Source organism: Calidris pugnax, unplaced genomic scaffold (assembly GCF_001431845.1).
Source record: "Calidris pugnax isolate Ruff unplaced genomic scaffold, ASM143184v1 scaffold181, whole genome shotgun sequence".
In the NCBI taxonomy this organism is placed as follows: Eukaryota; Metazoa; Chordata; class Aves; order Charadriiformes; family Scolopacidae; genus Calidris; species Calidris pugnax.
Window position 1 is genome coordinate 1,351,321 of NW_015090976.1, and position 27,971 is coordinate 1,379,291.

At 38.3% G+C, this 27,971-nt stretch overlaps 1 protein-coding gene across 1 annotated transcript in view; it reads left to right on the forward strand.

Moving 5' to 3' along the window:
• The window catches only part of ZNF804B (zinc finger protein 804B), a 66,850-nt gene extending 43,327 nt beyond the window's left edge, over nt 1-23,523 (forward strand). Inside the window, exons 6-7 of the mRNA XM_014952948.1 lie at nt 13,435-13,565; nt 16,204-23,523. Coding sequence (XP_014808434.1) covers nt 13,435-13,565; nt 16,204-19,870 — 3,798 coding nt within the window. The 3' untranslated portion in view covers nt 19,871-23,523. The remainder of the gene's footprint in view (nt 1-13,434; nt 13,566-16,203) is intronic.
• Nucleotides 23,524-27,971: the final 4,448 nt, after the last annotated feature.

Below are 27,971 nucleotides of genomic sequence, written 5' to 3' on the forward strand. Positions count from 1 at the left end.
AGAGCAATTACAATGTAAATTCAATGAATTCTGAAACAAAAGACTTTCTGAAACATATAAATGGTGTATTTGACCCAGTCATTCTTCTTTTTCATGCTGTGTAAAAAGGGATGATTAAAATCAACATACTCCTCTTTGGTTCTCAGTTCTGAAATACTAATACATGCAATACATAGGATATTACTTAAGAAAATGGGGTAGATACGGAGAACCTAAATTTTTATCTTTAAATTATTATTCCCATTTTCAGTTAATCTTTAGGGCAATCAGGCTGGAGTGGTACCTGTATTGTTTAATGAACAAGATAAATTACATTGGGTGTTGCAGTCCCATTTTTAGCTCAGATGTCTTTTCCACTTTTAAATGCCAGTAATATGGGCAGAAGTAGCAAAATATTTAGTAATGTTTTCTTCATACTCTATGCAATATGTCACCTTTCATGCAAAAATACCTGTTTACCAGGAATTAATAAGAACTGGACAATACTGAACATAGAATGGCAAACATTAGATAATGTTGCTTCTAGGCCATATTGCACTTTTTTTTTTTTTTTTTTGTTAAATCAGTAGATCTTGAACAATTGTTTCATCTTAAGGTCAGGCTCTACAAGTCTTGCTTCAAATAGTGAGGTGATAGGCACCAAATAGTGCCAGATTCTATGATTTTCTTTGATTACTGTCTGTTCACAAGTCCTTTAACTCAAATCTGTGAAATGACTTGTAGAATAAGGTGCTGTTCAACTAGATTAGGGAACCTGTTGGGCAGGTCACAACACACCTGTACATATTTTAGCTGGGGAAATTCTATGCCATAGTCAGCTTTTTGGAAATACTGGGGGATTAGCTTTGCTATCAAAATGCTGTACCCTCAAATGTTCACAGAAAGATTACATTTCTGTCGGCTTCTGCATAACTTTTGAACAGACCTCTCTTGCTCGTATCTTTCCATCCTCTGGAAAAATAATAATTCTTCTAATCCCATTGGCATCCTCAAAATACATCAGGCCCTATGAATGGGTCTCTCAAATCTGCATCTGTTATGGTTCTGTTCGTTTTTGACTGTCTGCACCTTCCATGCGGTAATTAATGTGCAAGGATGTAGCTGAGCAATTGACTCCTGTGGAGCTTTAAAGTCATGCTAATCTACTGTGTTTGTGTTCGAGGAGCCGTAAAATGTGCCTTGTACATCTTTAAGGGACAGTCACAGCAGAAACAAATAATTTGAAAGCAAAACAGAAATATATCTGTGCATCACCAAGACAGCAATAAAAATGGTGAGAATAGTCATTTATCATCCTTACTTAGTTAAAAGCATTAATTAACATATTTTCTTAGGGAAAAATGAAGGAGGTAACCCAGACTAATTATCATTTCACAGCTTTTGCAATTTCATAATAATTAGGCTCCACCAGGAGCCATTATAAAGATGAAGGCTCTTTAAGCACCTTCTCAGATTAAATTGCAAGGGAATATCTAGAGAAATGTAGATGACATTCAAGTGAATGCCAGATAAATATATTATCACAAGTGCTGGGACAATAAAAACCAAATGTTTCCTAAACAAAAAATAATTGACAACTGAACACTTTTTTATCAGGAAATGTTATTTTTAGAGTAGATTTGTTTTGCAGGAATATGAGAAGATCAAAACCATTTTTTGTTCAAAAGGTTTACATCATTTAGTTTCAATCAGGTTGAAATGGTTCATAAGGATTGAAATATTTTGCTTCAACAAGTGTTACTTTAAAAAATGCTTAAAAATATTCTTGTAAAGTATTTAAGAATATTTTTTAAATATTCATTGCAGCATATGCACATATTATATTTACTATTATTGATATTTTAAAAGTTATGAAAATTACAACTTTAAGGCATTATGTTTTATTGCTATTTAGATGCATCAACATCAAGTAACTTGGAAGCACTCAAAATTTCCATTTTTTAATAAGTTTTCGAAATGTTACTTCTCCTAGTAAGAAGTAAAGAAATCCCAAACGTCAAAATTTCCTACAGAGCAGAAATTCTGGTTCTTCAAACAAGTAAGTATAGAGGAATTGACAGAAACACCCAGGACCCTGTAGGATATTTTATGCTATCCATTTTTTAATAAGTTTTCGAATTGTTACTTCTCCTAGTAAGACTAAGAAGTAAAGAAATCCCAAACGTCAAAATTTCCTACAGAGCAGAAATTCTGGTTCTTCAAACAAGTAAGTATAGAGGAATTGACAGAAACACCCAGGACCCTGTAGGATATTTTATGCTTATAGTTAGCATTTCTCTGTTTCTTTTCAGCCCTTAACGTTGATGGATTCTTAGCACTGCTTCTTTCAAAACAGACACTTAAATACTTAATAGTGTGATTGCAGTTATATTCCATTGCTCTGTATTTACACTTTCCATTTAGGATTTATAGGATTGGGCAAGGTATTGATGATATCCAGCAGAAGCTATATAACCTATTGCTTGTATTCTGAGCCTGCCTTGGATATCCAGTCTTAGATAAGGATTTGATTCGGTGAATATCAAATCATAATTAGTTGAGATATTATTGGGTAAAGTTTGTTTCAGGGTAAAATAATACAATATATTAAATCACAGTTACCTATATTTGTGTACAAAAATATTGCCTAAAAGGTTCAATGTAATTGAACACAGAATACTCAGATTAACCTCATCTTATTTTTTTACTTCAAAAAAAAATTCCGTCTTCCCATCATCTCCTAATAACCATCTTTTCTGAGTTCTGTATTACTTTTATATCATTTAAGCCTGGGTTACACCAAACATTCAATTCACTGCTATAATTATTGCTCTCAATAGCCCATGTTAGATTCTGATTTCCTTCCCAATTTGAAATTTAGCACAATATGAAGTCCTTTTACTTGGTTAAAAAGAAAATGAAGATTCTGGCCTGCAGTTTGAAAATTATCATGGAATGGACCTGTACACATTCAAAACAGCAGGTCATAAACTAATAAACTGGAACATGGAGTACAGGAGAAGTGTACAAAAACTGTTACAGCTATTTTCTGTTATTTCTAGGAAATGAACACTTTTTTTAATCATGTGTAATTCCTTACCTATTTTTGCACAAGGTCCTTCTAAAAGCTAAACCAATAATACCTGGGAAAACAATAGAATATTTTTCATAAATTAAAACAGTATTTACAGTATCATTTTAACTCACCTAGTCCAAAGAATATAAAGTCACTATCACTATATTTTGTCTGAGTTACTGCATATTTTAAGAGGATTGCCGTTCCATTTTAGTACATAAACTCACAATCTTTCTTTTTTTTCAAGAAATAATTAAAATTCATAGGAGTAAAAAAGTATGGATTACTAGAATAAGAAGCCACCAACTTCAAATTTTACAAGAATAAAAGTTTCTTGGGTGGGGGAGTGGGAAAGTAGTAGAGTAAAGTTTGCTTAAAAGTTTGTTTGTGTCAAGTAACGGGCAAAGAATTTGAGAAGTGACATAAAGTATTTCAGAAGAGGTGAGCGACAGATCACCTTTATAATATTAACAATGTCCATGTCTACGTGAAAAACTAGATGTGTTTATAGCATCATTTGATGTAAGAGTGAATACAAACATACATAGTCTGAGACACGCGTAAGGGGGCAGAGAGGGACATTAAATGTTAATGTCCCATAGCTCCACAACATACAAGGGGATAAAAGAAATAGTTTGAGATTGCTCTTATAAAAGTGCATCATGCTCATCACAGAATCACGGAATTGTCAGAGTTGGGAGTGACCTCTAGAGATCACTTAGTCCAACTCCCCTGCCAAAGCAGGGTTGCCCAGAGCACATCACTCAGGAGCATCCAGGTGGGGCTTGAAGGTCTCCAGAGAAGGGGACTCCACACCCTCCCTGAGCAGCCTCTGCCAGGGCTCTGCCACCCTCACCAGAAAAAAGTTTGTTCTCATATTTGAATGGAACTTCCCATGGTCCAGCTTGTGCCCGTTGCCCCTCGTCCTGTCACTGGGAACCACTGAGAAGAGTCCGGCTCCATCCTCCTTCGACCCACCCTTTAGACCCTTGTCAACATTAATAAGGTCTCCCCTCAGCCTTCTCTTCTCCAGGCTAAAGAGCCCCAGCTCTCTCAGCCTTTCCTCATCAGTGAGATGCTCCAATCCCTCCATCATCTTTGTTGCCCTTCGCTGGACTCTCTCCAGTAGTTCCCTGTCTCTCTTGAACTGGGGAGCCCAGAACTGGATGCAGTATATCATTTCCACCATCTTTCCAAGGAGCAGTTTCTCGAACAGTATTATGAATTTTAAATTATGGAATCACAATGGAAAGGTGTCAAGTTTTGACTCAGTGGTATGTTACACGCCAGTGGGCTGCACTGCAGAGCTGACCATGTGCTCACTTTCAGCTCCTTTTCTTAGCAAAAGCCTCAGGCACCGCGGGTTGCAACAGCAGTATGTTCAGGGGGTCCAAATAATGCATTGCAAAAAAATACCATTTTAAGCATGTGGGAATAAAAAAGGTACTAGATAAGCCAAAATATTTTTGCCTTTATAAACTGGAAAATTAGGACATCATTGACTCTGCACAGTTTGGTCTTTGTGCAGGGTCAATGATGTCCTAATTTTCCAGTTTATAATCTGCACAGTTTGGTCATCTTTGTCCATGACATACTGAATGTGCTTAGAAAGCACATTATTGTTTTTGTTATTTAGGAGGGAAATGCTGCTGAACTGGTGTGAGAACCCGACAGAAGAGAGGAGGATAACACATAATAATAATGTGAGAGAAATTTGGAAAAGAGTTTAATAAAAGAAAAAATTATAATAAAAAAACCCTTTTTAAATTAGTATAATTGACTGAGATGTGTTCTCAGAAGATTGTCTCAGACAACCAAAGACTAAACCAGGCTATTGCAGGAGTGAATTACCCTGCTAAATAAATGGGATATCTGTTCACCTCCTCCTGTAAATAAACCACAGACTGCAACATAAACTGCTACTCGATCTCATGCATGAAGAAATTAAAATTAACAGATTATCCATCTGAATTTGCTTCCTCCATGGGCCTCCCTTCTGTTAAGAATAGCACAAAAGTACTTCATCCACATTATGGGTCTTTAAACTGCTGATCTTCATATGTTATTAACATTATGATGATCAACACAGGCATACAGGAAATTTCAAAAGCCAAATTTTTGTTTTCGGTAAATGCAAATAATATATTTGCATATATTTTTATAAATAACAAACTGTAACATATACTTCTTTAAGGAATCTAGTTTCATAATTGGTGAACTAGCTTTCCAAATGTACTGGGAGGAGGAATTCAAATAGAAAGATGTGAGAGACACCTAGGAAATTTTAAAGAGCACTTGGAAGATGGTCTAAGAACCCAAATCTCAAAACCAAAAGAGACCAAATAAGTTATAAACAGCTAATCTCATTTAGAAGGAAAGTCAATTCTCTGTGGCTTAAATTTATAATAAAGGAGAATAAGGAAAAATCGATGGTAAATATCATAAATCAGAAGTGAAGAAATTGGAAAAAAGTGATGGAGGAAGTAAAAAGGGCAAAAGGAAAGCCATCAGAGCTGAGGGCAAGAAGGTTTCTGAAAGTATATTGAGGACATAAAGAATCTTCTGCTTCAAATAGAAATGAATTACTTGTCAGCGGTGAGGTAAAAAGGACTATTCAACACAGATTTCCATTCTGTACTTGGCGCAAAGCCAGATGATTTAGTCACTACTATGATGTTTATGATGTTTTTAAAGTACCAGTCTACCATTAGTTTAGAAGGATATCAAACAACAAAATTTAGAACGAAATGTTTTTGTATCAGTGGGTTCAGGTGATCAACATTTAAGTGTTAGGAAAGAGATGGCCATAAACTCTCTTAATCATTAATGTTGATTTTTAATAAGTCTCAGAGCACTAGAGGAAAATCCATCAAGCTAGAAGCTAGATAATACCCTGCTGGGATTTAGAAAGAATAAACAAGAAAATCTGTCACCCTGACATTAGTGCCAGTAAAAATACTGACATGACTGATACAGGACTCCATAAAGTATTAAGGAATTATAATATAATTAATTGCATTGCTTTATGTAAAATAGATCTTGTCAAAGTAACTTGATTTTATCAATTTGTTAAAACATACCAAATCAGGTTGTCCTCTGTCTTGTGTTATTGAAAAGTTTTGATCAGGTGATTACAAAGGTCCTTTGTGATCTTTTATTATTGCCAAAAACTGCAAGGAAATGCCATTTATTAAACCTTCTTTACTTTGAGCAGGCATTTTGTTATAGTATTGCTACCAGAACTCTCCTACTCCAGAAGAGGTCAATCTACTTTAAACAAATACAAGAGAAAGAATATTCTGATTTTGAATGAATAAAAAATAAATAATCTGCCTAAAATGCTTTCTATGGATAGCAATTACATCCTATTAGAAAAAGCAATATTTTATTTCCTTGAGATATTTTATGAGGTTTCTGCTTATAACTGCCTTTAATATCCTTCAAGCACATATTATTTTTCACTATTTGACCTGACCATACCTTTTCATCTAAAGTGCAGTAAGTGGTACCTATAAACAATACTACATTTATCTCAAGTAGATCTTAAAATGACTCTCTTTAGTGACAGATTGTTCTCTGGTACAGCACTTCAAAGTCATTGTGCAGTGTTCTGCTGATTGAACTTTCCTTTATGTAAGCCTATGGACATAGCACAATAGCTTGTAATATCCTTTATGCTGTATTGTTGTTCCCTCAGCACTATCCAGAATCAATTGATTATACAAGTAAATCAAATTTAGGCTTTGTTCAGATGTCTGGCATCTTTCCTTTTGTTTCAATGGGCTTACAGTCAGATGCGGTAATTAAACATATATCTGTAAGTACTAATTCAGCTTCCTCCCTGCTCTTTTCAGAAGCGGCTCTGTCCCTCTTTGCCTTCATTTCTTTATTAGTAAAATGGTATCACGGTGGTAAAGACACCTGTTTCATAAGAAGCCTGCGATCTGCCTGTAGAAAGTGCTATGTAAAATCTATGTACGGTCACTTCTACTATAATTTTTTGTTACCCTGCAAGTCTGATGGTCTCATTGAAGGAATTTTGAGGCCAGGTTTTGGAGTTACTTGTTGAATTCTTGGATAATTCAGAGTCTTGTTCTTTTCGTTAAGATGTAGGAGATCTTGTATCCTGCCTGCTACAGTTGGAACAAAATAAAGCAAACTGGTGAGACAGGCTTCCAAAAAAATGGAGGAAAGGCTTAAATATTTTTAAAATAAGATTACAAGAAGAACTGAATTTTTGAAAGGAGCTAGTCTTGTACAGGGTCCATAATACCAGTTTCTTCTCTTGAAGCTCCTTAAATGAGAGGAAAAAGAAATAAAACATACAAGATGATGTTTTTTCTCCAGCTAAGAAAGGGAGCCCTACACCTCAATGAGCAAGGTAATATATGGCCATGCAGTGAAGATACAGTCCCTGCCCCAAGTTTCTTATCATTCAAATGTGTTGCTTTTACTAGGTGAATTACTCTGTATTCTGAAGTGGCACCGAATACGCCTAATCCAATTATCCAGTGTGCAGACAGCTTTTTGGAGCATATGGTAATAAATTCATTGGAACTGATATAAACACGGGTGGTCAAGTGGAGCATATGCTGGATCCACAAATAACTCAGGTCTTCAGATGAGTGAGTTACTGCCACAAAATGCCTGTTCTATCCTCTCCCCTATGAAAATGGCCTCTATGAAACTCATGTGTGCTAACTTTACTTGGGAGACTCTCGCAAGCAGTACAAATGGATGTGCGTTTATCCAACAGTGGATGAAATTAGTTTAATTAGCAGGAATATATGCAGATCTGGTTGAACAGTAAGAAGCTCCCTCAGAAAAGACACAGGCAAGCACTAGTAGGTCTTGATGGCTGTCTGGAGTGAAGACCTATTGCATTAGATCAGATGGTCTATACAGACTTAACAGGATTTTCTATGAAGACCTGCGAAAACAAGCCCTCCAAACAGCCATCTGTTGATTGTATCCTTCTGGTTGGATCTGTGATCAACATCTCATTCACGGATAGATGGATTCTCTAGAGCATGTCTGCAGGCTGACTTTTCCCCCCCTCCTGCTATCATCTCATTCCCTAACCCAGCCATACCATAATATTTACTTTCTGTATTTCCGTTCATTCCCACTAGCAATACTGAATCTGTTCAGATTGACTGTAATATAAACTACTCAAAAAATGATTACTATCACACACTTCAAAGTGATCTGTAGCTATATGAGTAAAATAAACGAAAATTTATCAGCTAGTTTTTGAGCTTCATATCTCATGGTTAATTCCTGTATGTAATAGCTTTTCCAATGTATTTTTAGGATTATATTGACCATAATAAAAGCAAATTCCTTCTTTGCTGTTACGTGGCTTTAACTTCAAGAGCTAATACCATAAGCTTCAGACATGAAGACTAATTATGTTCTCTAGTAACTATCATTCTCATTTGATGGCTTGCAGAGTGAATTCATTTTACAAATAATGTCGTTGGTTCCAATGTTAGGGTACAGGCAAGAGAATAATTACTGAAATTCACATTTCTTTTTTTTTTTCCTCATTTAACCCTTTTATGGTGGATTTGTTTAGAACTTAATTAAGGAGCTTTTCCACCAAGTGGAAATCAATTTCTGAAATCGGTCAGGCACTCAAACACTCACATTAGCTTCAGAGCACATTAGCAGATTCAGAGAAGGCTCTCTAAATATGACAGGAGACATACACCTAATGCTGACTGAAGAAAGCTACTAAATTTTTGTCTGGGGTTTCAATGCATTACAGGATGATAAGCATTTTGGAGCATGTATTCTGAATGATATTCCAGAGGAAAAAAAAGTCTGAATGTAAGTGGAAAAGTCCTTTAATTCTTATTAACTTGCCATTTTATAACTTAATGCATGGATATTTTTTTTTCCCCAAAGGGGGATTTACATCTATGCAGTTTACTATCTATCTAAGTCAATGCAGTTATACTGCTGTGAATAAGAAGAGAATTTTCTTCTCACTATACTTGCAGCAACAGTCATTTGCCCTGGTGTCTGAAGTACTCATACTGAGAACCCCTTTTAGATCTGTATAATGGGATGAGCATGGCCCCTGGCAGAATGCTCAAAAGAATTAATGCCGTCCCTTAGTACTGTGTTCCTATGGTCCTCAAATTATGAGAGAGTGAATCAGGGAGCAATACAGAAAAAATGGTTCCTGAAGTCAGAAACCCCCTAGAGAATGCATATCTGGCAGGGAAACGTAGATTATGTAAACTTTCTCTGTATTCTTGTCAATGATTTATAAAAAAAGCCCAGATGCCTTCCTCAATTTTCTTTCTATTATATGTGCTAAAAGTACACTAATTCAAAGTACTCTTTTATGTAACCTGTAGACATGAGCATTACCTATAGCAATAAAAATGTACCAATAGCACCAGTTTCCTCTATGAAAAGTCTATGTCTGAGATGACAGAATCACAGAAAGAGGTACTTTTACATCTCACTTTATCCCTCCTGTTTTAGACAGCTTCTTTATAAAGAAGTGATTAGATCCCTAAAAGAGCTTATTTCTTTCCAGTGGTTGTAAATAAAATCTAAGCAACTACTATACGCATCTAAATTTGATCAGATAGCAATCCAGAGAAATGTTCACCTACATAGGGAGGAATAGAAATCAGCATCATACCGGAAAGCAAGTACTTTCAGTACAGAAAATGTGGTGAGTATGTTACAGGTGCTTGTATGTCAGTGAAAAGCAACTACTGGCCACAATAAAGTGACAATTTTAAAAAAAACAACCCAACATTAAGAATGGGCAGAAATTGCTAAAGTTCAGATATTTGGCCACTGATATTTCATGACTAGCAAAAATAGGTAATGAAGATGCAGCTCCATTAAGTAATTTGGGTCTCCTGGTGATTCATACTAGAGTTCAGGAGGAAAATAAGAGATTCAGAATGAATATTATTTTGTAGTATTTTAATATTCTGTGTGGGTACTTATAAAAAAGGGATGGATTACTTTTAGACATGGCAATGTCTACTTGCACATGTGCACAAAACCCAGAAGAATAGAACATGAGTCTAAAAATTAAATATAACTCCATAGTAATGATATTGGTAGCAGGTGAAGGACAGAACACAAGATTGCTGTTTAATAAATCATAATTTATTACACATGCCTGCATTTGGATGCCCAGTTAAGTACCTAATTACATGAAAAATGCAATTGCTGTGTAAAACAATGTTAATTTTCAAAAACACCTGGTGAGTTTAGAGTTGTCATTCAGATACCTGCTCAGTTGCATGCAGTTGTACACTGCATGTGAAAAATATTTGTGTGCCTGTCAGGAGTCTGGCACAGGTTATTAGTGAAGAAAACCACAGCTTTGCAGGTTCAGCAGGCAGTCCCATGGTCTATCCAACACAGCTGACAAATCTCATTACGATTCCTAACTGGATCCCTGGCAGCATGCCTTTCTTGTTTTGATGAGGGGATGTGCAGGGAGAGCCCTTTATCTGCTCAGACTGTAAATGCTTTTGATTTCTCGGATTTCATCTCCGGTTGATAAGTCCTCCGCTATGCTTACCTACATTTTTTTATTCTTTTCTCTGCTTCCTTGACACATGCTGGATGCCGTTAAAGAGCAAAAAATACCACTAGAACTTCTATTCTAAGTGTTGGTCCATTTGCTTTGTTGATTATCATCCTAACTGTCAAAGAAGTGAAAAGGCATTTCTTTGCAGTACCTGAACTCTGTGGTACTAGCTTTCACATCTTCTTCAGACAGGTAGAAACTCTTTCTGTTTTTCCTCATGAATGCTTTATGTGTGATACCAAACAGCCCACAGTGACAGCTAAAACATAGCAAGCATCACTAAAGGACATTTCTCAAATGTGTTTCTTTGCCCTTTCTTCACACTGAAGATGTTAATAAGACTCAAGACTACCTATGTTTTTATATGGAGGATAGGATCTTTTCTGCTTAAATATCTCTACACTCTTGTAAACATTACTTAAGTGACAAAAAGTGTGGCTGTGTTCTGGGAAGATTCTCTGATTTATTGTGCAGCTTTGGCTTTTACATATTATTTTAAAATCTTATTTCCTGTACCAAAACTAACATTGTCTTACCTACTCATCCATTTTACTGTAAATTGCAGGGAATGAGGTTGAGGGAATGGAGCACTAAGTGAATGGCCTGGCAAGGGGCAAGCAAACAGTGAGGGAGGGCATGTAGCTAAAAATGTGGTGGAGCAACCATTTCTTTCCAAGGAACTGAAGCCTAAGAGCTTTGAAGAGGACTCTGCAGTTGTCCTGTTTCAGAATCTAATTCAGTGACATATTAGATGTTGGAGCTGATAGAAACTTTCCAGAGAAACATATAGATTTGACAGGCTGTAAATATTTTTGATGAATACTGTTAAACTTTGAACAGGCAGCAGGCAGTAGGACAGTTCTGGTTGCTGGTGCACTAGTTCCCTGAGCAGTTTACCTGTGCAGAGACATCACATGGTCGAGAGCCAGCTCTTAAGCTGATTTGTGGGCAGCCCAGCTCTCCCTACTTCACCAGGCACGGAGGCACATGTCTTGGGGTCCAGAAGGCTGAAAGCAAACAAGAAAATTCTGCTCTAGTCTCCCAGCATTTGTTTGTTTTTCTCTCACAGATGTTATCTGGCCTTTTAAAAAAATCCCATACTTGAAGGGCAGCTGATGTGACAGTGGTGGGACATAATGCACTACAACTTTGCAGCACTCTTCACAGAATGTAATCACAGATCCTGTATGTTTCTATCAAGGGTTCTTCCATGCCTCTCTGCCATACTAGGTCATCACCACTACCTGGATGGCTTTGTTTTAGCTGGTTTTTTAGATTGCATTAAGCAACCACACAGCCGTTTTCACCTACTCCTTTTGTCTTCATCTACTGACAAAAGCTAGACCTCTCTCCAGAAAGCAGTTCACTCTTATGCGTTCATCATTCTCTTGACCCCTACAAGCTAAGGACTCTCTGCCTTCAGCCCTGTTTCTGGAAAGCAGATGCCTGCTGGCCCATGCAGAGCTCTGTGCCATAGCTAGGCTGCTCCACATACCTGAGCTGCAGAAAACAAATGCTGGGTCAGCCTCCAATTTATCCTACTGATGCATGTTGTTCTTTTGGCCATGCTATAGAGAAACAAAAGCAGGAGATGATGGCAGTGATTAGGATGTTAATCTTTAGGTGTTGGTGGACAGGAAAGTAGGCACAGATGCTGCCAGCTGGGCAACAGTTGAAAAATTACTGTGATGCCAAAACCTTTCTTTAAGTCTAGCTCACAAAAACAGCTCTCTGGGCTCCATGGAAAATTTAGCATTTCCTGGTGTTGATACTCAAGTTCGGAATTTCACAGCAGAGCACAGGACCTCCTCCAGACAAAGGGGCAACTGGATGCAGTGGTTTAGTTCTCCCTCCTGGTCCTCAAAGTTTCCAGTTTGGGCATCTGGCTGAATGCACCAGAGCTCCCTTCTGGTTTGTAAACCTGCCCTTCCCAAACACGACACCGGAGAGGTGGTACAGGGAGGAAGGCACTTCTGCCATGAAGCACAGAAGCATGGACCTGAACCGGGAAGTTGTGAGGTTGGACACGATCTGTTGAATCCTGAATAACACAATGAACTCAAAGGCAAGACAGCACCACTTTTTTTTTGCAAAGGATGTTTTTGAAACACTTTTTTGTTTGTGTCTTCTTCTCCTTCACTTTTCTTTATACCATCAGCAGTGCAAAACCAAGTAATAAAAAAAGTAATAAAGGCGAAAAATTTTGCTCTCTCCAGTAGGAATTACTTGATTTATAGATGTTCAAGAAGATAAAAAATAATTGCAAAAATAACCATAAGCAAGTTTCCTCATCAAATATTTCAGACAATCATTCTCTCCTTTGAAAAAAAAAAAAAAGGCAAACTTAAAAAGCTACAAAATCAACACAGTAGCACACACTGATCCATGCATTCATGTACAAGTATAGAGATCTATAAAATATATTACACACACAAGTTCAGCTTTATTCCAGTATATGGCTAAGGTTTAAATTCCAACTGACTGAATTAAATAAGAAAATTTCAACTACATTAAATGGAGTCTAGTTTTGTGTGTTTATATTTTTTTATAAACAACAGAAGAATTGTGTATTCATAAGAAATGAAAAAGCTATCATTCATAGGTATGTGTTGATCAGCTGAATAGTGATGGCCCAATCATGTTCTTTTGTTAGGCAAAACCATCATTTTCAATCTCTTAGAATGACAGCTTTTTAAGTATATTTTTACTCTCCATTTACATACTAACTTCACCAAAAGCAAATAAATTGAGTAAGAGGAATGCTGTGTAATGTTTAATCCCTTCTCTTTTTGTTCTTTTCACACAGAGATTGAAAGATTTAAAACAAAGGGAATTTGCTCGAAATGTGGCTTCAAAGTCATGGAAAGATGAGAAGAAACAGGAAAAAGCACTCAAGCGGCTCCACCAACTTGCAGAGTTAAGGAAGCAGTCAGAATGGTAAGTATTCAAAATTTATATTACCTTTTAATGCCCTCTTTCCTCAGCCTCAGAAGAAATCCCCATATTTTTTCACCTACACTCTGTAATATTCAGAGATCGTGTCTACTGTAACCTGTTTTCAGCCGTTCCCAACTCCAAAAGTTCCTGTTCTGCAAACCATAAAATTGAAAGACCCTGAATTAATTAATTGTTATTTGAAGGTTTGTGTTTTTCTCTCCTGTAGCTAGTTAATTTCATCTCTTTTGAACTGAGTGAAGATGTTTTAGTATCACCATTTTACCCTATCAAACTGACCTGAATAGATTAGTATAACTGTCTTAGCATTTGATAGTAAGTGAATGGGAGAGGAAAAACACTTTTTAGAGCATCTGTACTTAGTCTGTGAATAATTTTCGCTGCTTGTAGTTTACTGACACTATTCTTACCATTTCTCAGTATAGTAATTTAAATATCATTATGTGAATGAAAAACAAGTAATTAAATGAGTTAAGTTTATCCAATACTGTTAGCTCTATTGAGGTATATCAAGATACAGTCCAAAATTTGCACTAATAAACCTTTACATCTGAGAAACCTCCTTTTTTTAACAAGATTGAATACATCAGTATAAAGGTTGCCACCAGACCAATTGTTTATGTTAATCTATGACTGTAATGAGTTAAGTAGATAATTAAACTGGCATCCTTTTAAATTCATATCAAGCTTACTGTACCCTGGAAATAATAACAGTCAGAGTTTATTATACACTCATTTTGGCCTATGTAATTGCCTTTGAGTAATCTGCTGAAACAGTTTAGTGCTAATATATCACTTTTATGGTTACAACTCCATTTTCATACAAATCTGCCAAGAGAAATGTACCTGCTTGTGGGACGATGCCTTTATGCCCACACATTGAAGATACAGTCTCAGATAGACCAATAAGGTTAGTGAAAATAGGAAAGCCAGAGTGAGGCTGGGAGGGAAAAATTGGGTTTGCTTTTAGAAAGAGAGCCAGGAGTCCACAATCCTTTACAAAGAGCCTGGAAAGACAGTGCTCGCTATTCCTGTTTGTAATGACTGATAGGTTCAGGGTCGGCTGAGAGTCGTGATCTTGGTGGAGGGGTAGCATTCCCAGTTGCTCAGGCAAGACAGAAAGCCAGCTTTACCAAGCAAAAGTCCACACACACACATATAGTTGTTATTGCCCCTGAGTACTGTGCCTCAGGTTGCAACAGAGACCCTTACAGGAAGTTAAACAAAAATTACTGTTAATCTTGTGCACAGAAAAACTGAAAATGAAGGTTTATTTTGCTGTTCCAAGGAGACTTTGAAAAGAGTCTTTTTACACACCTTCTCCAAGAGGTTATTCCTTCTTAATGTACAAATAAGGGTGAATTTGTATCTCCTGAAGCCAAATCTGTGGCAAATGCAAATATCTTTTCAGAAATGCATACATATTCTCACACTCTGAGTTGACCCCACTACAGGGAGTCTTTATGTTGTTCCCACTGCTGGAGATCAATAGATTTTTATAGCATTTATAAAACACGCTGGCCTATTTATCGATAGCAGTTATGCAGATCTGGCAGTCATAAATTAGTTACATTTAATTAAAATATTTTCTAATTTTTAATCAAACTCTTTACTGAAGCTGGTTCCAAAAATTTTTCATGTAAGTGTACTGTAGAACTGCATCGATAGCAAATGTGGATAATTGGTCTCATGAAATACATATATAAAACATTACTTGGAATAAGATTTGTATGGTGGCTATGTATGTCTCATTTCTAATGGAAAATGGCAACAGTCATTCCAATTTCAGCTAATTATCTATTGCAATAAATCAATGATTTACCATGTTTGTTAAGCCTCCTTAGAATAGGTTGATTTAAAAGCCCAAGAAAATTAAACCACAGGTTTAAAATCTGATAAGTTTTGGCAAAATGAAAAATATAATTAATAAAAGTAGAATACAGAAAGAGAAAATATGGGAAAGTAAGTCAAATGGTGGGTGATAATGAAAGCACTGAAGTCTCCATTAATAATGATGGAAATCTGACTTGTGTCCTTCCCCACTAATGATTGGTGATAGTTTTAGCATTAATATCCCTTTGGATATTTCACAAAGTCACTTGTTCTGGAATAATATAAAGACAAAATAAAAATTTGCTCTTAAAAAACTCCTACATACATCACCACCCCCCAGACAAGCAGCACGTTACCTTTTGTCTTATAGTTTGATTCTGCAGGTACTCCAGGTGGAAATGTTTCATTTTCAACAAGGCACAACTTCCTTTTCAATGGCCTTTCAGAAAACAAAGACTTACCACAGACCAGATTCTCACTGGTATAAATTCAGAGTAAAGACAATATTGTTTATTCTAGACGTACACGGGCATGAGTCTGAAAACAAACATACCTGTGCAGACTTCAAATCATATCATTTCATGTATGTAAAGACTGTCTTGCCCATGTAGAAGCCCAATCTCAGGGTTAGACTGCACATTTACCCTTTAGAAACTTTAGAAACTTAGTTTTCCCTCATAACAGCATGACTGACACCCTTCTTTACCAGACAGACATTGTCAAATGAGAGTTCTGTCTTGGTTACTTAATAAATCTTTCCCTTTTTTTTTTATTTACTACTTTACAGCATCACTGGGAGTGGACCATTGCTTAAAGCCCCCAGATTAGTTGTGGAAAAGCAGCAATCGCCAGATGGCATTTTCCTGTACAAGGGTGGCAAATTAACAGCCAGTTCTCAAAGAACTGCCCCTGGCGAGGGACAAGGTTTCTCCAGCAGCATACTAGAGAAACAGAAATTTATCATCAGCAGACATCAGTACCCTACTGAAAGACCCCATGCACTTGGAAATCAAGTCTCACAAGTGTTCCCAGAGAGTACCAATGTTCCTCAAAGAGCAGGAGTGTCTTTCTCATTCTCTAAAAAAGTCCCTTTGAAGCTCGAGAACTCAGCATCAGTCTTCAGTGAGAACTCTGAAGAAGGAAATGATTGTAGTGAATCCCCCAACCATAAAACAAAGCAAGCTCTTGAGGGCTGTCGTTCTGGCACAGTTTTGGAGGAGGACATGAAAGCAAGCTTGAATAAAGGGCCACCTACTACACCAGACCAAATGGGTTTGGATAACAGTGCATTAAGTCATGTAGCTGCAAAACCTAAAATGCTGAATGAAAATGATAAAAGTAGTGATAGAGAATTAGAAGAAAAGGTCAGTTCTCATCCTTCATTTCCTAACGTCAAAATACAGCTTTCAAATATGGATTTTTCTGGTTCATTTCTGGAAACAGAGCAAGAGAATAAATCAAATGAGTCTGAGCAATTTTTAGAAACTCCCATTTCACCTTCATGCCAAGCTAGCAATTTTTGTACACAGCCAAACGCCTACAAGTACAGCAATGCTCACCTGCCTGACCGGTTACCTGAGCACCCACAAGAGCCAGAACCTCAGCTGGTATATGCAAGCAACATTTATGACAGTCCTGGGGTGGCAAAAAGAGAAAGATGTTTGGAGAGTTCAGAAACCACAAATGGGAATATGGAAACGCTTCCAAGGGAGACCATGGTTAAAGAGGTTAAACCCCAGACATTGCCTTTCCTTCATGTAGTGAGCAAAGATGGCACTACTGCTCTGCAGTGGCCCACAGAATTACTTCTGTTTACAAAAACTGAGCCCTGTATTTCATATGGGTGTAATCCATTGTATTTTGACTTCAGACTCTCTTTAAATCACAGAGATGGTAAACAGCATGAAACAAACAAAGAAAGCTGTAACGAGCACTCTATAAGTAAGACTGCAGATGAAAATGAAGCCTCAGGTTTAATAAAACACAAGCAAATGTCAAATGAACAAGATAATCAGTCGTTGAAACCAAAGAAGATGAAAGGTTCCCTAAATCCGAGAAAGGCCAAGCAAAAGGCTGAATCAGACATGGGGAAAGAAATGAATGAAAATGGTCAGAAATGCATTGCAGATTATTTGAATGAAAACATACCCAAAGTGCCTGCTTACCTTGATGTCTCACAAAAGGATCATGTGACAGAAAAAAGTCCTCACACAACAACACTGAGAAGACCTTTAAAACATCACCGCTGTGAAAGGAAAAAACAGAACATTAGAAATGAAAGCATACCCTTTTCTGCTTTTATGTCTAGCATTAAGAAGTCTAAACCTGCAAAATGTCATTTAATTTACTGTGAGGAAAAACGTGAAAACCTAAATGACTGCAGATCCATTCAAGATGTGGCCAGCTGCAGCAGTGACATAAGTGACAGTGGAAAAGACTCCACTGGAAGTTTCCTTAGTTATAAATCCAATTCAAACAGCAGGTATGCAGAAAATGAAGGATGTGGAAATTACCTGAGATGCTGGAGATGCCCATCTACTCAAAAGTCCTCCTCTGATAGACATTCCAGCTATTCTGACACTTCAGTTAATGGTACAAGTGGTTGTATGGATCCCGCATCAAACAACCACAGCAGAAATCATTTGCTTTTTTGTTGTAAAAGACAAAGCAAGACAGCTGAAAGGCACAAATGTAAACACAGAAAGCACAAGTGTATTTTCATTTCTCATGATACAGATGAGGATTATCTTTGTCACAGTAGAAGTCATAGAACTAGAAACTGTACACAGAGGGGCAAAATTAAACATCGAAGATGTTCAAAACATAAAGTCTTACGACACAGAGACAGATCTAAACACAGTAGACGTAGACACCTGCATTTTGGTAAAGTGTATAATAGAAGTAGAAGCCACCATAGCTCCAAAAGTTGTTCCACCAGAGATTCAAGAAGCAGCGAAAGATCATCTAGTAGCAGAATATCCATAGGTAGCAGTTCGGGATCCTTCCCAAAAGAAACTGACTGTTGTGATAATAAAACAAAAGGGGACACTGAAAGAGGTTCTAACATCAAAGAGGGAAAAGCTGAAACTGCACATTACAAGTCTCGGAATGTGAATGGTCAGTCAAAAAACTTTGCCACCTGCTCTTCTGAAACCCTGGCCAAAGATATCTGTGGAAGAAGGAAGTCACTGACAGCCAAGTTACTTTTAGAAAGAGTGCAGTCCAAGAAAACCCAGGAACAAATGCACGATTTAGAGAGATTTCCAGACACTTGTGGAGGGGAATTAAAGGATCACTCACGAGGTCACTTTGCTCTTCAGTTCCCATCATCAGTAGATGATATTACTATGTTACCTTTGCCAGAGAAACTGCTAAGCATCAGTAAAAACGACATGGGGCATAATGAAATCAACTCATTGGAAACCAGTCTGAAGAAAAACAACTTTCCAGCATCAGAGATAAGTAATGTCGCTTTTTCAACAGGCACTGATTGTGATCGTTGTCTTTATAAAGACATCATTCAAATAGGAACAGGCTATCAGACCCCAAGCATAAAAAGGAACACGGCAATAAAGGAACAGTCCAATCTCTTCATTAGTGAAGTGAAACCCTTTATACAAAGCTGTGACCCAGTACCAAATGATTTCCCTGGTGCTTTTCCCTCTAATAGATATTCTGTTATTGCTAATTCAACAGAGACCAAAGAAGAACTACATGATGTAAACATGGACTCTAACCGGGCAGAAGGCTCTCTTTGTGACAATGCTATGCAGAAGTGTGATGACGCAATGAATGACCTAGAAGTGTACAGTAAATCCACCTCCGCTCCTTTAACGCAGCAGCCTATCATGTTCTCACCAGAGGAGGTAGACAAATACAGGTTGCTGCAGCTGCAGGCCCAGCAGCATATGCAGAAACAACGTCTGGCAAAACACCTGAAAGTTTTGTCTGCCCCAGGACCAGCTGCCTTCTCTGCAACACCAGCAGTGGCTGCCCTCCCTGTTGAGCAGCACGCTACCATCACCACCATCCACCACGCGCTGCTCCAGCGCTTCGCCGTCTCGGCCTCCCTACATCCCCACAGCAACCATCTCTCCCTGGCACACCTCCACCCCCTCTCTCAGGCGCATTTTGCCCCCATATCACTTTCCCCACGACTCCCAGCCCTCATTCCCACCCATCCTTCCTTGCTGACAGGACACCCATTGCACTTGGTCTCCACCACCCCCCTCCACCCTTCCCCACTGACCTTCCCCACACTACCACACGCTGCATATATCCCAGCCTTATTTACTCCACACCTGAATGCAGCCACGCCATCTGCTATACATCCAAATCCCTTAGTTCATCCGTTATTCCAGGGGCAAGAGCCCCACCAACATTCTTGCTCTAGCCAGACCCAACAGTTACCTACAATAAAAGAAGTTTTCAGTGTTTCTAGCTATTTAAACTAGCCCAAACGATTACACCATGGCTCCAAACCCAAATTTGAATAAAATAAATTATTCAGTGTTCAACCACATGTCTGAGGGGAAATCTACTGTTTTGCTCAAAGCACAACAGCAAATATTTTAAAGTCCACATTCTGGTTGACAGCATATGAACGTTGACTTAGTTTTCGTATCACTGAGTGCTAAAATGTTTTATGACACTATCACAAGGAGGACGGTGTCCCTCCCTTTTACAGAAAGTTTGTAAAGAACAGCCTGAACTGAAGTCTGTGGCTGTCAGTAGGAATGGGACCACAGCACCCAGACACAATGGGACCAAGAATGAGTGATTTTAAATAGCTCAATTTAAGGTAGAGTAGTCTTGACACACCTCAAAGGTTTGCTTTCCTGAGCGTGGCAATGGCAAAGTACTTGGTCTGGTTGTGGTACTTCAGACTGGGGCAAAAAGAAGGTATCGGGGACCACAAGTCCCTGGTTCTGTCTCCCACTCAGAATAAACTGGGGAGCCTCAGAGTGAGGGATGATGACTTAACACTGGAAGAAGAAGGTCACAGCAACATCTCAAAGACACTTAGACCCTGGGATATGTCGGTTGGGCAGCATAAAGGGACTGCAGCCTGGCCACGGGTACAAAAGGTTCCCTCAGCGTAGGGGGCTCTGTGCTGGCACAAGCAGGCTGATACTGCTCCCTGAGCCAAGCACCCAAGATGGGAAGGGAAAGGAGGGGATGAAGCCAGGTTCTTTGGCGTTGGCTGCAGTACAGGGTATGTCAGGGGTTGCAAGGCAGCTGGCTCTGGCTTTGAACACCAGAGGTCCTTGGCCAAGACTGAAACACTTCCTCCCTACCAAACAGAGCTCTGATGTGTGAGAAAAGTCCTGCCCAAAGAATGTGGAAATATGTTTCATTCCTTTCACACACAACATAAACAACCGTCTGGTCCTACAAAATCATGCCGATATTCGTAAAAATGCAAAAGTAGAATTCTGAGCAGAATTCTGGCTCTCCAGGACAAGTCTTAGAGAAAGCCACGCCACAGTTCTCAGCTTTTCAAGGTATATTGAATCTAAACAAATATTTAAAGAGTCTCGCATGGCTTCCCCAACTCTCGACATACCAATTGAAGTTCTGAATCTGCAATATATGAATGCATGTATCCAACCTTCAGGGTAACACGTGGTTGAAATTGCTAGTAATAACTGTGTATCTGGAAATAGGTAAGGGCATCTCCTTGAATGGCACATTTTCATTATTTTTATAATATTTCCCAAATCAACATGGGATATTTAGCATGAAATTAAGTTCATAATTGTGGTTAGACTGTGGCATGTTTCCCAATATAATTGGGCAGTGAAGTGTCTGACAGAGAGCAACCTTTTGTTTGGATTAGAAACATTTGAAATAATCTCAATTCATTTGCAAAAATGCAGTGCACAATTAATAATGTATCTTTCAGAACTGATTTAAAACACATTAAAAAACTTTTGGAGGATTTTATTCTGTTATATACAGCTATCTGAATAAGCTGAGAAATCTAGTTGCAATTAAGTTCAGTATTTAAAATACAATTTAGGACCAATTTTCTAACGCAGTTGTAATCAAACTAGACTGATCTATTGCAATAAAATGGAATTGTTTTAATTTCTAAAATCAGCTTCTTCAGCGTAAACTGGTATTATGCCAAACTTTTCAAGTGGCTTTACAAGTTACGACTGCTCATTTTGTATCTTCAAAGGTAAAGTTTCTTTGGATACTTAACATTTTAGACATCGAATAAAGATGTCAGGAAAAAATCTGGAGACTGAGCAGAAGCAAAACATTTTTGTATTGACAAAGGCCGGTGAAGCCATCTTTTTGTTCGATTCCCAGCTGATTTATAAATTTAATTAATAAAATGGATACATTTGATATCTTTCTGGTTCAGTTTTCTCATTTAAATCATAGGGAACTTCTTCAATTGAAATTATTTCTTCAGAACTAAGGAAGTCAGAAATTTTCTTTGGGAAAGATGTTAAAAATAAATATTTTCACAGTTTTAAAATCCTTCCTTTCATTTTTGGCTGAAAGTCTTCCCAAAATTAGATCTGAATTTACATATAATTTCAATAATTATGAAATTTTATTTATTGAGAATCAAATATATTTCACTGAATGTGGCTTAACAACTCTCAAAATTAGTGCTTGATTGCTTGGATGGGAATCCCTCACTCAGGGGACCACTTGGAAACGTTAGTTATAATTCTGTAGAAACACTCTGAATTAGATCTTTCAAAGGAGCGTGTCAGCCTGTGCCCCAGAAGAGGCTGATTGAGCTGCACAGCCATCACCACCAGTTCAGGGCTAATACCAGCCTAAAGGATGCATTTCCAGCCCTACAAACTTTTAAATTTATAGGCCCAGTTCCATTTCTTTTTAAGGGAAAGCAGCTGTTGTCATTGTATATGAGTTCATTTGAATTCTAAGCAGATAATACCAAGAGAAAAAATGGGGAAGAAAAGAAATGGTAGTCCAATCTCATCTTTAATACATACACACATATTTTGTATCCCTGCTTCTCATAGGCAATGTTAAAGTTGTAGAAATTCCTATGGCAAAAAACCTGACCAACTGAAACTTAGTAATATCCCACTATATAGATAGTTTATGGAAAATAGATATATAAGTTTTCCTTAACATAGACACAATAAAATGGGATTCTAGGAAGGAATCAAATCATAGGATGTCCGTGCATCTTTGTATATACCAACAAGGATGATCGGGTAAGGCAAATGAATGGACAATAAAGACTAAATTTAATTCTTGGAACAATGGGAATTAGGAATGTGAAAAGTATTGATGGGAGAAAAAAAAAAAAAAAAAAAAAGGAGATTAAGAAGGAACAGAAGCAGCACAATAGCAAAACAGCAATCATTGACTACCAACAAAGGGAATGTCCAATATCATTCTTAATACACTAAAGGGATTTTCTTGGAGAAATGTAATAAAATTATCAGCACAGCTGACATGATATATTTGCTCTACTTGCTGTCATGGGTTTTTTTAATCAGTAATGTACTTTAATTATATACCATTATTATTATTAAAAGCATAATTGAGCCTGACATATGGAGCCATGTTACAATTTTTATTTTATTTAGACTGATTTTTAAAAGAGTTGCAGTATCCTTGTGGCAGTAATATATACACTCCAAGTTAATAATCTGATTTAGCTTGATTGTATATTCTTGGTACATAACCCAAGGAAACAAGTCATCCACACTGTAAAGTTCGAATAACAAAAGTTTCCTGAAGTACACAATGATAAAAATTTTTGGGTTTTGTTTAATTTTTTTTTTTTTTTTTGGTAACTGAGGCACTTCTGGAATACATTTAACATGTATATTTGTTGTGCAGATTTGCATTAAAATGCCATTTGACCAGATTGATTTTAAAAGTGTTAAGTTTATATTTAAAACTGGATAATACTCTGGCTAGTATAATATGTAAACTAGTAATTTTGGTTTGTATTCTCTGTATAAAGTGTTTTATATTATACAGTAGCTAAGTGAATTGCACTATTGTACATGCAACACAGCTTTTTTTTTAGGTTATTCAAGGAATTCCTGGGAATGTAGTTTAATGCAATAATATTTTTTTTCAATAAAAAGGCTTACTAGTATAAAGAGTGTCAGTCACGTATTTTTAATGTAAAGCATCCCAAAAGGCAGCAACATAATAAAATGCAGAATGATGCAAACATATTCTGTATTTTAATCTGCAAAACTGAAATGCATTCAATTCATCCCTGTGGCTATAATCCTGAAATTTCTTAGAATGTTTCCTAAAGATTTTAGTATGTGTTACAAAAGTGGGTTGTTTAAATGGAATTGAAAATAAATATTCCTTAAAAAAATTATTCTATCTATGTGGTTTTTGCAAGTCCTTTTAATGGTTCAACCTCCTCATGGATATTTTTATGAACTAATCAGTTTATTTAGAATTACACTTATCATTTGTCAGGTTCCCCAGCTATGACTCCCAATGTCTGTGTAGAAGGTCCTTTGGTAAATAAGCTAACAGCAGGATCCACAAAAGTACTATTTATTCATTTTTTAACATTCTTTAAAACTCACTTTAGTCATAATGATTATCTCTTTAACCCATGTTTTCCCTTTTACCTTGCATTTTTCCAGTTTGTTTATTGTATCCTTTTCCAGCTTTCTGACACAAGGCTTTAGGTTTCGTCATACAGGGAATCAGCTTTGGAGGCCCCAGGCCCTGTTGCTATACTAATAGTAATTGTAAGGCTAATTATAGCCATCAGGAGACAGTTTCAGAAATTTCATGACTCCGGATGAGCACAAAGACTTAAGTAATGTAAAAAGTGTTTGCATGGCTACACGTAATAGATAGAGCTCTGTCTTTTGAGATGTGGTGTGACAGAGGTCATATTCTGTTAGATCTATCTGCATAACTGAAAAACCCTTGGCCAATCTCTGGGACCAAATTAATTTACCATGCAGTGGCATCTTACGACTCAAGATTTCCATAAAATCTTGAAATCACAGCAAATCAACAGAGAGATAACCAACATGCTGTACCTAATTCCATTCAGTTGCATTTCTTCGTCAAGTTGTTTCATAATAAAAACAAAATTCAAAATTTTCAAACTTCAACAAAAAATGTGGCATGTTGGAAGGAAATCCCGTGTGAATTAATATCTGTTAACTATAGGAGGCTTCCAGTTGAGATCAGAGCTCTTGTTGAATGGTGATACTGTTTCAATTAGAATGTAATATGTGAAGAAATGAAACAGTCCACACCTTCCTATTCCTGGTAAAGCTAGCTGCTAATTACCCTTTCTTAAAGATCTGTTTAACAGTTGAGCCTAAGATCAGGGGTGGTTTTTGTTGGTTTTTTTGTTTGTTTGTTCTATACCACAATTCATCTGTTCAGGCAAAACCTACCTTTAGGAGTGTTCCTTCCTTGAGAATGAAAAACAAATGTTTTGCCAGACTTCAAATGTCTCTCATCACCAGATGGAGAGACTTTTGGGAGGAAAAAAACCCCACACTTTATTTAACTTAAAAATGGAAAGGCCAATAAAGCAGATATTTAGAAAGAGTATAATAGAAAAGAAAAATGTATTTGTATCTACTTACGTCTAAGTTTAGCTTCAAGACACACTTTTTGCTTCCCTCAATTAAAATGCTGTCTCAATGCAGTGCCCAGCCTCAAAAAGACCCAGACACTAGCTGTACTCCACAGGATCTCAACTGGGGGATAGGGTTGTTCTTAGAGATCCTCTTTCCCTGAGTGTCTGCTTGCATGGGAAACCTCCCTGCCCTCTGAGTTTCCCTGTAAATCTGAGGTGAGCTCCCAGGTCTCCTTCCATCGCAGCGGTACTGCAGCTAAAACACATCTGGCCCTTGGGCACAGGCCACGCAGCATATCCAGCCAGGCAGAATGCAAAATTAATATGATTGCATAATAGACTAGACTAGACTATTTCAGTTGGAAGGGAACTGAAATGATCATCTAGTCCAACTGCCTGCTCAGTTCAGGGCTGGCCAAAAGTTAAAGCATGTTAATAAGGGCATTGTCTAAATGTCTCTTAAACACTGACAGGCTTGGGGCATCAACTTACTCTCTAGGAAGCCTGTTCCAATGTCTGACCACCCTCTCAGTAAAGAAACACTTCATAATATCCAGTGCAACTTTACACCATTCCCACACATCCTGTCACTGGATACCTGCAGTGGTACTGCAGCTAAAACGCATCTGGCCCTTGGGCACAGGCTACGCAGCATATCCAGCCAGGCAGAATGCAAAATTAATATGATTGCATAATAGACTAGACTAGACTATTTCAGTTGGAAGGGACCTGAAATGATCATCTAGTCCAACTGCCTGATCAGTTCAGGGCTGGCCAAAAGTTAAAGCATGTTAATAAGGGCATTGTCTAAATGCCTCTTAAACACTGACAGGCTTGGGGCATCAACTTACTCTCTAGGAAGCCTGTTCTAATGTCTGACCACCCTCTCAGTAAAGAAACACTTCATAATATCCAGTGCAACTTTACACCATTCCCACACATCCTGTCACTGGATACCAGGGAGAAGAGCTCAGCACATCCCTCTCCGCTTCCCCTCCTCAGGAAAATGTAGAGAGTGATGAGGTCACCCCTCAGCTTCCTTTTCTCCAAAATAGATAAACCCAAAGTGCTCTGCCACTCCTCAGGATATTCCTTCCAGCCCTTTCCCCCACCAACTTTGTTGCCCTCTTCTGGATGCATACTGAAATGATCATCTAGTCCAACTGCCTGCTCAGTTCAGGGCTGGCCAAAAGTTAAAGCATGAAATGATCATCTAGTCCAACTGCCTGATCACTTCAGCGCTGACCCAAAGTTAAAGCATGTTGTTAAGGGCATTGTCCAAATGTCTCTTAAACCCTTACAGGCTTGGGGTATCAACCACCTCTCTAGGAAGCTGGTTCCAATGTTTGACCACCCTCTTGGTGGCCACAGGCGATGCAGGCTCTTGTCCCAGGATGGGGTAGGACACATCTGTCCCACATGGGGTATCTGCTGCAGGCTGTAACCAGCCCCACGATGATCCCATTGCTGCCAGACACCCCTTTTCTCTTCCCTGACTCACTGGTCCCATCATCTCCAGCCACCCCACATCACTGTAGTCCCCATGCCCCTAGCGCTGAGCCTCTGCCCCACATGCCCATCCCCCTCCCTCCTAGAGCATCTCCAACCAGCAGCGATGTACTCAAGGTGAGGCCATACCATCGCTGAATAGAGTTGGATAACCTCTTCTTTAGACCACCTGGCTATACTCTGTTTGATGGGCCTCAGGATATGGTTTGCCCTTTTGGCTGCCAGGGCACACTGCTGACTCCTATTGAGCCTGCTGTTGACCAGCACCCCTAGATCCCTTTCTGCAGGGCTGCTCTCCAGCCATACCTCTTCCAGTTTACAGTTGTGCCCCGCGTTACTCCAATTTAGGTGCATAATCTGGCATTTCAACTTGTTAAATTTCATCCCATTAATCACATCACAGTGCTTGACCAGCACCCCTAGATCCCTTTCTGCAGGGCTGCTCTCCAGCCATACCTCTTCCAGTTTACAGTTGTGCCCCGCGTTACTCCAATTTAGGTGCATAATCTGGCATTTCAACTTGTTAAATTTCATCCCATTAATCACATCACAGTGCTCCAATGTATCTAGATCCCTTCGTAGTGCCCCCTGTCAAGAGAGTCAACAGCACCTCCCAGTTTGGTATCACCAACAAACTTGCTAATGGTGCATTCAACTCATGCATCCAGAAACAATCTCATCGTTTATCAGGCTACAACCAATCCATTCAAGATCTGGGCACACAAGGCTGATGTAAAGATGTTCCATCCCCTCATCAACCACCAGGCACAGATTTTAACCCTCACATTGCAGTGGGGTTTGCCATCGTCTCCTCCTCTCCTCTCCTCTCCTCTCCTCTCCTCTCCTCTCCTAGTATGAATTTGAAGACTGGAGGGTCTCCTCTCCTCTCCTCTCCTCTCCTCTCCTCCAGAGCCAAACAGTGGAATGAGACTGAGCCAGGACAGGAGAAGAGAAAGAGAGAGCAGCACAGGAAGGGAGGCATAGGCTGGAAACATATTAGGCCAGCTTTCTTCAGATGATGCTTGAGTACTTGTGTCCTCATGCAATGCCAGCAAAATCTTTCCTAAAAGTCTTTCACTTCAGTATATAAGCTTATTATGCAAAGTGAGTGTCTGAATATAAACTTTACTCAGACATTTTAAGAATTACAGGGAATGCAGCTCCTCGCCTTGCTATTTCTAGACTCTTGGCACAATGATAACCATGGGGGGGGGGGGGTGGAAGAAATCTGGAAGTCAGTGAGCTGCACTGCTGCCTTGCTGAGATAGAGACACACTGTTGTGACATGCTTGAACATTTCAGTGCCCCAGGACTAAGGAGAATTAATTCATCAACATTTCAGGTCATGCAAATACTTTCACTGTCTTCGGGACCATCAGGCTGAGCCAACACCTTACTTGTCTATAAAGCGCAGAGCACTTCAAAATACTTTTTATTATTCTACAATAAATACATTATTTCTT